Raw genomic sequence first — 13,673 nt, forward strand, 5'->3', positions numbered from 1 at the left:
ATCATTTTATTGCTACACGTGGGGTTTTCTTGTGACACTTTAACTCTTCTCTACATCATCTACATAGTGACTGATGATTTCAAGTGTTCTACAATAAAAGGGGCCTCTAAGAAAGGCAGGTTGAGAGCAGGGTGAGCACGCATTTGCATAGGGCAGGAAGGGCACTCAAACATCTGGCAGTGGAAGCCCACTGGGTCCATTTGTTAGTGAGCTTTAAGTTCACATTAATGCATGGGCTGCTCTGAATGTGTAAATGCCATTTCGGGTTGGTTGTTTTCTCCCAGGCCATGGCAATGACTTTTGGGGCCCTACCCCTGCTTATTTACTTGCCAGTGGCATTTGACCAGGGGTCAGACCTGTATTTAACCCTTTCCTGTGGGTCAAAACCAAATTAATTTGGTGAGAATTAAATTGGAAACGAGTCGTCTGTACAGCAGGTGTCCCCTGTGGAAAATGTGCTCCAGGTGGAAACATTTTAAGATCTGTTCTTGGGCCATCTCTGAAGAAGCTTCAGAGGTCAGAGAGGCAATTGCAAAACGTCCCATGTGCTGAGGGCCTGGAGAGGGATGTAGCAGGTGCTGACTTGGGGCGGTTTTCTCAGCAGTTCAGGGGGGATTTCAAAGAGGTCCCTTTCGGAGATAATTTATTCATATATTCGCGAACATATATCTGGGACATTCATTGTGGACAGATTTACTCAGAAGTTGCCCTAAAAAAACTGGAACTTTACCCTTTGCCCCTACCTCCCACCATCAACCAAAGACTTTGATTTGAAGGAAAGAAAATAACACATTTTTCTCTTACTTTTTTCTAGAGGATGAGGAAGATGATGAAATGGTGGAGCCTAAAGTTGGCCATGATTCAGAACTGGAAAATCAAGACAAAAAACAGGAGTTGAAGGAAGGTATGGTGAGGGAGAGAAGTAAAGTCATCATTTTATTGAGGGGTTTCTTTTTTCTACCAATGTAAGGGACTACAGGGGTAAGTAAAATTTAAATATATACCCTTTCCACGGAAGGTTTTCTATGAATATTCAGTATATTACATTTAGCAATATCTATTGTTATCTCCAAAGTAAGAGTCATTGATTTTTGACTGACAGAAGCAAATAAAAATACAAACCATCACAATTCCAGTCATAAATCCAGCCATGATTCCAGTAAAATTATTACAAAGTAGTGATAAAATATTTGTTACCAACTGTCATTTTATCTACTTCACTCCATCATATATTTCTAATGTAACAGTAAAGGAACAAGTAAAATTATTTTCTCAATAAATTCCGGGTTAGTCATTGATCTAAACATTAGTAGTGATCTTTACTAGTAACTATACTACTAAAAGTTCTCCCACAACTGCCCAACACGTTTCAGCCATAACAATGACTAACATTTATTACAGGTTTATTACATAAATGACTCTCTTCTATGCATTTTTTAGATATTACCTATTCCTCAAAACATCCTTTGAAGCAAATACTATTGTTACTCCTATTTTACAGATAGAGAACAAGGAAAAGAGAGGTTTAAAAATTTATCCAAAAATACATAGTAAATGTGTATTAACCAGGATGAGTAGCTGACTCCAAAGCTTGTACATTTTCCTGTGCTGTCCTTTTCCTGTGATAGCACTGAGTCTCAAAAGCAAGACAGAAGGGAGAAAGAAGAAAGGAATTACTATAGATGTGTCTCTAGATCTAATATTTTGCTATTTTGAGACTTTTCATCCTTTGAAGACCAAACAAAATGTTATTCTTTTTGACAATATAGCCTATCACTGAGAATGGAGTATAGATTAAAGAGGTCCTTTCATATGTCATACTGTGTCACAAATATAAATCAACATAATTCTAATTAGTCACTCATTTGATTTGTACATTTAAAAGATACCTGGTATAGTTCATGGAACACCACTGTCACTGGGAACTTCTATAGCACATACTGGTCCATACTGGTCACACATATTCACTTAAACCCACTCAGATTATTTACTCTCAAGTTTTGGAGCACAGCTGAGGGCTGGGAGAAAAATATAACAACTTTATTTTTTAATGCTTTTTTTATTTAAATTTTATTTTTATATTCCCCATACAATTACAACCCCCTTATTTAACAACTTTAACAGTGGCATATGCAGAGGGCAAAAGAGTTACTTTTCCTGAACAATTCTAGATGGATTTGAAGAGATTTCACCCCTAAACTTCTATTATAAATGCTTATTTACTCTAAAAAGTCAGTGAATAGAATGTCAGTAACACAGGCATAGCAAGGGACAAAATAAATCAGGATTTATTAAAATGATCTCTTTTTCCTTTTGCAAAATATCCTTAAGATATACTGGGTGACAAAGAGCAAGGATATATTTTGTGTGTTTTGGCATGACTCCCCACCCCCAACCCCAATCACCAAATCATCTTCTCTGGCAAAGCAGTGCAATCTCCTTAAGTTCTAAGCAAACACACCCTTCAGTTTTAACTATTACTCCTGCTTCATGGAATTTATTAAAGTCCTGTTAAAAGTCAAAAAGAAGTTTGAAAGTACATTTCCTATTACTGCAGCACTGTGTGCCTTATTCTCTATTAATGGCTTTTCTGCAAATTAGCACATAATGGGTTAAAGCATGTTTATGTTGGCATCAAACTCTAGCTCTTTTTTTCAAGCAAGACAGTATTTTGCAAACTTTTTCAAGAATCTCTCGTAGATATAATCGTGGCGCCATTCACACGGCTACATAGTAGTTAGGGCTGTGTCAGCACTTCCATTATGAACCCTGAGTTTCAGGGATTTATTACTCAGCCATAAAAATTTGCTCTGGGCTGAAACTTGACATACACAGTTTCAAACCAGGGAACACATTTCTGAGAAATCTGGCTCTTTTTTTTTTTTTTTTTTTTGAGTTAAATGTGGGGAGGGGGAGACTGGGGGGAAAAATCAGTGTTCACTAACTTTTGACATTTTTGTCCATGTGACAGCAAAATGCATTAATCAGTAAAGAAATATGGGTTTGATTTATTACTGTTTTCACTCTTTTCCACCACAAAGTAGAAAAAAACAGCAGGTACATTTTAGCTTTTAATCAAAACTTACAAATTTTATATGTATGACTGTGCTAGTATCTTCGTTTAGAGACTTAAAATAACAGAATTGGAAGTCTGACTCTTGTAGATCCACATTAACTCATAACCTCACAGTAACTTCAAGAATATCCTGACTATAACAGTTCGACTTGGTTTGCTTGCTCTTGTTTATGATTTCACTGTCAAATTCTCCTAAAAGTCACTGTCCCTATTTAACCTGATTTAGTATTTAAGTTATGTGGGTTTACTTATTTATTTTTAGATATATTCTTGAAAAATATTTAAAAGATGTCATTTTTATACTGAAATTTAAAACTAGTCATCGAAACAAGGCAAGATGTTTTTGAAGTGGTTATTTTTGAAATAACTTTTAACCTAAACATGAGGTTGTAAAGCACTTGACATAAATTGTGAATTCCATTATGAATTTTATACTTTTACAGATAACATATCCCAGGAAGCTTTAAAGCCCAAAGATAGAGTATATAATAAATTAAAAAGAAACAAAAAAATTATACAGTAAGGTCAATAAGAAAACTCAAGAAAGCACAGCAAATAGGAGAGAACATCATGAAGACACATAAAGTATTTTGAACATTATATTTACAGATAATAAAAAGAGTAAAAAGTAAACTCTACAATGAAATTTCTTCTAGATTTTAATTTTGCAGACCATAAATTCATAAAATTAAGCAGTCTTCTAAACTTTTTCATGACTCTAGTACATTGTTTCTATACTTATTATTGAAGTTAAATATAACTATTCATATCCATGTGTTCTACTTTCCATACAGAATCTTAATTTTTTTTTAAAAAAGAGGTCACCCTAATCGCATAAGGGGCTGTTAGCGCTTGGCAGAAATAGTTCATGTTTCGTGTTGCAAAAACAAATAACGAACCTACTTTATATAATTTTCTGCTTAACTTGTTAAGAAAAATCAAATATTTTCAATGCCAATGTCGTGCTCTTGTATGTCTTTGTATTAAATTAATTCTACTTTTTATGTACTAAACATTTTAAAAAGAATTCATTAAGTTCCAGGGAAAGGAAAAAGCTGCAGAGACTTTTCGGGGAGAATTTGGGGTCTATCCTGGAGTAACATAATTCTAATTCTAATGATTTCTGCTTCTATTTTGAATCTTGTGGAATCCATTAATCAATCAATTTTCTTTCATGAAGTATGATGTCTGGGGAGGTTTATCTCTGAATACAGCTTTTGGTTGTGGTTCCTAGATACTTTATTATGTTTTCTTTACATTATAACGACACATACCAATTTAAAGATTTTAAAATAAGGGAAGTTTTGGTTTTTTATCAAAAATAACTATAGCCCTATTGAACTCCTAAGTTGAATATTGTTTATGACTTTTTTTAAAAAAGTACTTGTCTGCACATGCATCTTATTATTTTGTGCTAACAAATCATGTCATTTGATCCCTGTGAGACATCAAAGCTTAATATAAAATATATCCTTTGTTTTGCTTCAGTAGCAATTTAATTTCAAGCAAAATATTGTATTGTCAAATATAATATCTGGAGAGGCTACTGCTTCCCCTACCTGAACTTGGCCTCTGCAAATACTCTTTGATCAGCCATTTATGTTTCTCTTAGAGAAGAAGTTATATGTCTTGAAAGCTGAGATCAAAGTGACAATAAGCTACAAGGAAGAAAAATTACAGAAAATTACAGATACTATTTTTTATTTAAAGTAATGGACCTGTAGCGAAAGATACAGGTGAAACAGAAGTAGCCCACAGAGATAAACAGAGAATAGAAAATTTTTTATGTCATAAAAAAAAGGAATAAAGGAAAGCTATTCATATTTCTCTGCTTAATTTCAAGTGTGTCTCAAGTTTTCCTTCAATAGTCACCAAGGCAAAATAAGGCTTTTAACATAAAACACTCTTCTTGGCCCTATAGTATCCTTGTTTATTTATATAACATACTAACCAAAACAAATGGAACCTAACATTTTGTAGGTTTTTTTTTCTTTTGCCTAGTTACATTTAGTAGTTGTATTGTTTTCTTGATTTTATATACGTACAAAAAATTTCAAATGCCTCATTTGTGGAAGTTTTAGCAAATAGACTCACCAATAATTACTACATGCTTAACTCTTTGCCCAGTATATTTATCTTTAACCTTTAAAGTAGATTTAGAGTTTACCTGTCATTGCCCCCTATTATAGGTAAAACTGCTTCTGAAAGAGTTTCGACTGATAAAAGAATCAAAACTAACAGACAGAAAAAAATGTTTGATTGCAGGATGGTTTCATGGAGTTCTTGTTACTTACGGTCCACATATTGCCCATCTCACCATTTCTCAAACTAGGGTGTGGGTAACACTGCTCAGCAGAAGTTGAAAGGGATTCTCAGAGAGTTGCAATACACACAGATGTATTAAAGGCTCTGCAAACAGGTGTTTCTAACGATGTTTAGAACTGCTAGAATAATGGGGTGGATGTTTTTGGATAAGGCCTTCACTGTACTGGATGAACTTTTTTTTTTTTTTTTTTTGGTCAATAATATCTGGAGAGCATTTCTCAAGATGTGAACCAACTACATCACAGTCATTCTAGGTTTCATGTACAAATACAGATTCTAGGGTCCCTCCACACCTCCTGCATCATGGTGTGTGGCAGGGAAGGAAAATTCAGAAGGGAAAAATATCATGAATATTAAAAGCTTAAGGTTTACTGCCATGACTGCAGAAGGGCTTCTTGGTAGTTCATCTTTCTCAGAACCATGGCTTCAAGATACTAATACTCAAATCAGTATCACCTCCATAAAACATTATGCCTTGGTTGACTGTACCTAGACAGCACCTTTGACCAGTTGGCCAGTAGAAATCAGCTCTGGAGAGGAAATGTTTGGGAAAGTCTATGGGTGAGTAACTCCTCCATGGATCCACCCTGTCCTTCATGCACCATCCTCCTCCTGTAGCTTAAACTTTGGGGCAATTTGATCCCCCTGAACGCATAATCAAGCAAGCCTTTATTGAAGACTCTCTGCCAGAGAGTTGAACTGGAATTCCTGAAGAACCACAAAACTTCAGTGACAGTTTCTGCCCTCAAAGTTTTCTCATTCTGGGGGAGTTCCTAATCCTTTCTCTATAGCTTTATGTAAACTCTGCTACTGAAGGAACAGTTTATGTAACCTAATCGTGACTCTGAGGTGATCTGACTTCCAGATACTATGACATACTGCTAGTTATTTCATCTCTCTTTGCCTCATTTTGTATCTTCAAATTTAGTTTGATAAGATTAATCATGCTAGAAAAGTGAGGCATAAAAACAATTGTGAATTTTACAGAAGCATTTATTTGTTCATGTGTTTATTTAAAAACTCAAGATATTTCAGGTGAGAGCAGTTTTAGAAGGGATATGTTTCAGTTTTTGAGTGAAATTGATATAATAATCAGTCAGCCTTACCATCAAACCACTTAAAATAAAATGAATTTACCCAGTAGAAACAGGAAAGGCACTATCTGGATCACGTTATAGTTCTTTTTAAGTATTTAATATATGCAGCTTTATAATAGTATCTAATATTCATAGTTTTATAGATTCCTCTATTATGTACTATTTGAGCTGCTTTTCAATTACAGTTTAAAAAAACTGCTAAAAAACACCAATCTATTTTCATTTGTAATCTTTTCCAACTCTTCAAAACAGTAATTAGGCCAGCTATGAAATCTTTTTATAAAATTGGCAGTGGAGACATCTGCAAAAGCCTTTGGTGTGAACTTAGGAATAATTTAGAATCAATACTAACAATGGTTCCTCTCACTGTGTCTTATTACTTCTTTGATAAGCAGTCCCTTTCAAAGTTGGGTTTCTCCTGAAATGTTTTAATTTTCCTTTTTTTTTTTTCCTTTTCTACCAATCTCTTTTACATAAAATAAAAAGCCCCTCCAAGGGAGCTGACAGAAGAAGAAAAGCAGCAGATCCTTCACTCAGAAGAATTTCTCATCTTTTTTGACCGGACAATACGGGTCATTGAAAGAGCACTGGCAGAAGACTCTGACATCTTCTTTGACTATAGCGGTCGAGAGTTAGAGGAAAAAGATGGGTTAGTTTCTTGTGCGCATTTTTCTAAAACTACCTAAATAAGTTATTTGTTGATTCTGACTTCATTTATGTATTGAGTAGGCAAATCCGAAACCTGACAAATCAGACAAGGATGAAATTCCAGGACTGATCTTGCTCAGCAGCTCTATGGGCTTTGGTTATAACTTGGGGCATAGTTTCCCTGTAATTATCATGTGCTTCTGTGAAATGCTTTTGAACTTGATATCTGGAGAGCAATCCAGGTGATAGAGAATGGCAGAGTCATGTACACTGTCCTCTGAGAAAACATTCTTATAAGCAGCAAAAGATTTGTGTTATATCCAGTGGATCTATTTTTGATGTCTAAGCAAACAGGAAGCTGAAGAAAACAAACATAAGATGTGAGAGACCATAACTTATGTGGTTGGCAATGATCAGACTGGAAACTTCGGCCTCTTTTGGCTACTGTGAGACTATGTGTATACGTCTTAGGAAATGTGCAGGTATAGATTTACAGATGAAAAAAAACTAATCAATAAAAGCAAGTGATCCCAAATGACTTCTCTATGAGTGTAACATATACTGGAAAAAGCAGTGGCTGTCAACCATTATCATGGGGATAAGAGGAGATGCTTTGTGAGTTTTGTAAAAAATAGATACAGCTGGTTTTTAGACACATATTTCTTTTGGCGGTGAACAATTTGAGAAGGTGAGATCATCTGCCTTTTTAACCAGATCTGACTTTTTACTATTTCTAAAATTCAGATACATTCTCAAAGGACAGCATATCATCATTGAGGGCTCTCAAAGGGCAGTTAACTCTGAAAACAGTTTCAAAAGGGGGTTGTTAAAATGTTCTCAACAGTTGGCAGCATCTTTAGACTACTTTTAGGAGACAAAAATATTTTGAACACACATGTTCTATTTGTTTCTTTTAGAAAACATTCATTCTATGGCCCACTTGACTTTCTGGATTCTATTTTCCTTGGGGTGCCTGGCCCACTGTATTCCTGGGTTCCTGGCAGTCACTTGATTGATTACATGTACCTCTTGTCTGAGTTTGCAATGATGAAACTGAGGAGAATTAGCAGGGGGAAAAAGTCACAGTAAGTCAGCAGAATAGAACCCAAGTAAATAGTCTGAAACCAAGTAACCCAGTCTGAACAAGAGCTACATAAGACAAGGGATGCAGAGTGCTAGCCAATGGAATAAAGTGAATGAGCAGAGAAAAGATGAGTGTGGAGGCATTCCTGAACTGAAGCCCGGGCAATTTAAGCAGCTTTTTGTGCAGACCCAATAGTTATTGGCACAGAAGACACATTACTCAATTTGCACACTGAATCTTGTGGAGCAAAGGCATGACCAAATGCCAAGTTCCTCCAAGTGGGTTTGTGGCCAGTTGAAACATCAGCCAAAATGTAATCCTCCTAAACTCAGGTGCAATTTTGGTCTATGTTGAGTGTCTAATGCATTTGGTAACTCCTGCACCATGCTTGTTTCATGGTAGAACTTACCTTAGAACTTGTGATTAAGCAAGGAGGCAACCACTACAGTCATTCAAAAATTTCAGGTAATAGAAACAGGTATAGCATTTCTGATTTAAGGCCAAATAATGTGGTAATGATATCAAAGAACCTCCAATTGTGCTGTGCTCCCTGGATAGTAAACTCTGCCACAAGATAGAAATTATTAGGAGAAGCAGAATGTTTCAGGATAGATCAAGATGGATACTGAAACAAATATATCAGACTTAGAACAACATGTGGAAAACTTATCCGTGCCAGGTTAGAAAGAGCTTTTCATAGACCATCAGCGCTTGGCATCTAAATTGATGCTTTGGCTTCAAAGAGTTTTGTGTGCCATGCTTTTGTCATTTTATTCTTTCATAGGAAAAAGACTAATTATAATAAAGTAAAAAATCAAAATCAACAAGCAACTATAAACCAGAGACACACCACAGGGTGGGGGGAGGGGAGTAGGATCAAAACAAGGGTGGTGGGAATTGTACCGGGACTATAACCAAGATGAAAATGCATACAGTGTTTAAAAATTTTAAAAAATTATGTAAAAAATGCATAAAATGAAAAATAAATAAAAGTACCATTTTGAACATCACCTCTGTCTTTGATGTTTAAACCCTCCTAGGGATGTCCAGGCTGGAGCCAACCTTTCTTTTAATCGTCAGTTCTATGATGAGCATTGGTCCAAGCATCGAGTAGTCACTTGTATGGACTGGTCTCTCCAGGTAAGAATTAATACTGGGGTGGGACAAACTGAACTTATGTTCTCATGACATTTGTATTAAAAAATGAGAGAACTTTTCCACCACTTTGGATATGTTCACTAAGCTACAATTTTCTTCTGTGCCTATTGGTTTTCCTTCTCATTTTACAGAGAATTCAGTTTAACTTTTGCACTCCATTATTCACATTCATTAATTACCTACTATGCACTAGGTAGCAGGCATGGAGCCTGACCATTCTGTCCATGAAAATGCTCTCATTAAAGGTGCCAATGATTTTCTACTTGTCGAATCTTTGTGGATATTTCCATCCTTCATCTGCTGTGCCCTCTGTCATCCTTTTTTGGTGTTCCAGAACTCTACTCTCTTCTACTTCTCCACATTCTCTTGGGCTTTTTGCTCTTTTATACTTGGGGTCCCTCTGGTCATGCCTTCAACCTCTATTCTTCTTCCTGACATGCTCTCCATGGAAGATCTCTTCCAATCATATGGATTTAATCACTGTCTGTTCACAGTGCTTACTCAATCTCCTTCCTGAATTTTACTCTTCACATCAGGCAGATCCACTCAGGTGTCCCTCAGAATCTCAAATGAATCACTAACTCATGATTTCTACATCTCTGAAATTCTTTTTTTTTTTTTTTTTTGCCTCCTACATTCTCTTCCTGTTAAAGCTGTCACTACATACCCAAGGACCTAAGGCAGAACTTTCACCATTAACATTAGCTACTTCCCACCCACACCCCCCCATGTCTCCCAGAATTTGTTTCTTATATGCCATGCACTGTGCCAACTGCTCTGAAGACATTCTCTTATTTCATCCTCATAACAATCATACCAGGCAGTCACTATTATGGTTTCCATTTTAAGTTGAAGAAATTAAGGCTCAGAGAAGACAACTAACTTGTTAAAATAACTCAGCTAGGACATGGGAGTGGAGGGATTTGAACTCGTCTTTTAGCAATTCAAGGCATATGCTGTTTACCACTGTTTCCCACAAAGGGCTTATGAACTTGGAACCAAGAGAGGTTATAAGTGCTGAATGATATAGGGCAGACAAGTGCTCTCAAGAGTTCAGTGAGGTTGGAATCTCTGACTGCTCGGAGAGGGCTTGTCAGAATTTAGACAAATGGAGGGGAGAAGAGTGTGTTCAAGTCAGAGCAGTAAAACATGATATGAAGAAACCCATTTAATCCTACTAGAGAACAGGAACACTGAAGAGGAGTGTAATCCCCCACACCCAAACTGTCATCAGCCAAGTGGGTGAGTGTTCTCTCCTCTTGAATCTCCTTTTACATCCAAACAACAGAGCACACAGTGCATGATCCTACAGAGTCTAATACAAGCAGGGTTTGCTCAGCCACCTCCCGCCTGTATGTGGGTGGTCTGTGAGCACACTCGGTGTATGCAGAAATCAGATCCAAGCTTGAGGAAACACTTAGCTCTGCTTGTTCACTTGTTCGGAGTCTGGAAATTACACAGGAACCTTATCTGACACATTCCTCAAAGGCAACTTTTACTGTGTTCCTGGGTCAACTGATAATGTTCCCTGAGAAGACAGCAAGTTTAGCCTGAGCAGAGCTGGTTCCTGCCTGGCCTCAGCGTGTGATGGCTATATTGCCCACGGATGGATTTGTTTCCACACAGCATCCCGTGTGATGTTTTGTTGCGGGAAGTGAAATTGTAAAGGGCAGAAATGGAAAGACCACATTTGTTTTTCCCATTTTTGTGTAACCTGCCCATCTACACTGTGGGGAAAAGGTTTGCAATTCTGAAAAAAAAAAAAAAAAAACTATTTTCTATGAAGCGTGAGGAAAAAGAACTAGAATCCTCAGGTCCTACATCACCTTTGTGGGACTCAAAGGTTTTCTTGCTTATGAGATGAAGAAACTTTCTGAATAAATCTAAATTTAATACAATCATATTAAGAAAGAGGAAAAGAATAGACCCACAGCCTGGGAGTACAGTAGTGACATGTATGCCTAAGATGATTACCTGAGGTAAATAGAATGGAACCGAGGGGAGAAAAGGGAAGAAAAAGTATATGGTTTCTGCATAATTTTGCTTTGATCTCCCAGGCTTCTTAATTGAAAACACTACAACTTTGTAATATTTGTAAAATATTCACCAAACATTATTCCCTGGAAAAAATTAGGGCATGTGGGAAATTATGTCAACTTTGTCATTCATTGAACATTGCTTAGCGTACTGGGTCAATAATATTATCCACATCCCGCATTACAGATTTTCCAGAATCATGATATTACTCCCACAATATAAACTCCTCTCACATATGAAATGCATCTTCTGATCCTGCAGTCTTCCAAGGTACAAACCCAATTAATTTTGATAGCTCATTTAGTTGCCAAATATAATCAAACTTAAAGTTGCAAAGACTCCAACTTATACCAATTCAAATCTATTAACATGTGAATTTGACACCTATTTTGTCAAGCCCTCTATTTTGCTTATATTAGAAAATATCTTCCCAATGTGTCTCTGCCTCATATCCCCACACTCTTGAGTCATTATAAGTGATTTTTCCAGAATAAAACTGTAAATACTATTTTTATGCTCCCAATATCAGCTTGTGCAAATTACCTGGCTTTTCATCATTCATAAAATGATAATAATACTTAGCTCACAAGTTCATTCTGAATTTTAAATGAATTAGTATACTGAAAACACTTTGATTTTAAAAAGTGTCTACCACTTTAAAAGTATTCATTAAATGATACATAGTAGTGAGAGTAGCAGCAGCAATATTAATAGTTGCAGTATGCATCTTACTGTACCCAGAGTAAAAATGTGACATACACCTGAAGAGTGTGATCCTATGCCTCTAAATCATATACAGTATTGTAAACCAACATTACCTGAATTAAAAAATCAATAATAAAGCTTTGATTGAATATTCAGTAGACAAATACAAGCATTAGCCTATACCCAGTGACTTCTGTGGGGATGCTCTGACACGTTTCCAGCTCTGTCTTCTTTATATCTCTATATATAACCTGCCTCCCATTCAAATGTTACCATCTGATGTCTCTCGGGCATGTTCTTCACAATATTAGTTAAGAAAACTTGGGCCTCCCTGGTGGCCTAGGGGTTAAGACTCAGCGCTATCACTGCTAAGGCATGAGTTCAATCCCCAGCCAGGGAGCTAACCCACATGGCACAACAAACCTCTGCTCCCCACTCTGTCTCTGGTGAATCCTCTCACCCCCCACATCTTTGGCCTACACCCCAGTTCTTGTATGCACAAATAAAAATAAATCTTTTTAAAAAAGAAAAGAAAACTTGACCTCTGACTAGCCTAAGCAAAAGGGGAATTTATTGGTGAGCCACTAGAGTACTTAGAGAATCCATGGAAAAATGAAGAACTGGAACTTGGGAAAAGTAGACATCTGGGTGGCTTGAGGCACCTCACAAATCGGAGGCTATAAAAATGACAGGTTCTGTCTTTCAATTCAAGTTTAATAATAGTCAAGTTAGAGGATGTGATTAGCCCAACTCAATCAAATACCCATCCTACAATGAACTACTTATCCCTAAGAATTTAGACACCTGTGTGTTGAGATCATCTCCAAAATTGGGAAAATCACTGTGAACCAGTCAGATAAAGAGAAATCTCCCACAGCCATATTTGTGTCCTTGTCCATAGTCTCCTCTTTCTGTTCTCCTTTTAATGTACCCAACTCTCAAGGCCCAAGTCAAGTTTCATAAGTCCTTTTCAGTTACTCTCCCTCCATACCCCAGCCCAACCCAAATGGTTATTGTCTCTTCTACGCTTGCATAGAACCTGGTTTATACCTCCAGCTTAGCACATATCCTGTTCTGCTTTTATGCTTATTGTACTTATTTATACATGTGTTTTACTTCCCTCTACTTAATGGTGGGTTCCTGTAGAGCAAAGCATATTTTTGTTGACATTCTTGTCCCACATTTCACCTGGCACAGTGCCTTGTATATGCATAGGGGTACTTGACACATGCCAAGTAGACTGGAAGAGATATGACCTTTAAATCTGAATAGATTTCAAACAGGATTTTCACTTCATTATTTATTAACAACATAATTTGGACTAAGTTACTTACTTAGGAACCCTTGCTTTCCTTGTCTAGAGAAATAGGAAAACCACTATCTACTTTAGAGGAATTCAAGGATCAAATTAATCAAATATATCATCCAACTCAGTGTCTGAAACGTAATGGGCACTGAGAACATTGTTTTATTTTTCTCTGATAAATGTCAGATTTTTATTTTTCTATAAAAACAAACAGTTGAGAGCAGGTCTGTTCCTTTC

The 13,673-nt window shown here is 36.5% G+C and overlaps 1 protein-coding gene across 8 annotated transcripts in view; it reads left to right on the top strand.

Moving 5' to 3' along the window:
- The window catches only part of DYNC1I1 (dynein cytoplasmic 1 intermediate chain 1), a 344,233-nt gene that overhangs the window by 224,005 nt on the left and 106,555 nt on the right, over positions 1 to 13,673 (top strand). For all 8 annotated transcript variants that reach the window (XR_008550710.1, XM_054692369.1, XM_054692368.1 and 5 more), the window contains 3 exons: positions 815 to 904; positions 6,985 to 7,147; positions 9,271 to 9,370. Coding sequence is in view for 7 of the 8 variants with exons in the window: in XM_054692369.1 (XP_054548344.1) it covers positions 815 to 904; positions 6,985 to 7,147; positions 9,271 to 9,370 (353 nt within the window). In the remaining variant the exon portion in view is untranslated. The remainder of the gene's footprint in view (positions 1 to 814; positions 905 to 6,984; positions 7,148 to 9,270; positions 9,371 to 13,673) is intronic.

This window comes from Talpa occidentalis, unplaced genomic scaffold (assembly GCF_014898055.3).
Source record: "Talpa occidentalis isolate TD23 unplaced genomic scaffold, MPIMG_talOcc4v2.1, whole genome shotgun sequence".
In the NCBI taxonomy this organism is placed as follows: Eukaryota; Metazoa; Chordata; class Mammalia; order Eulipotyphla; family Talpidae; genus Talpa; species Talpa occidentalis.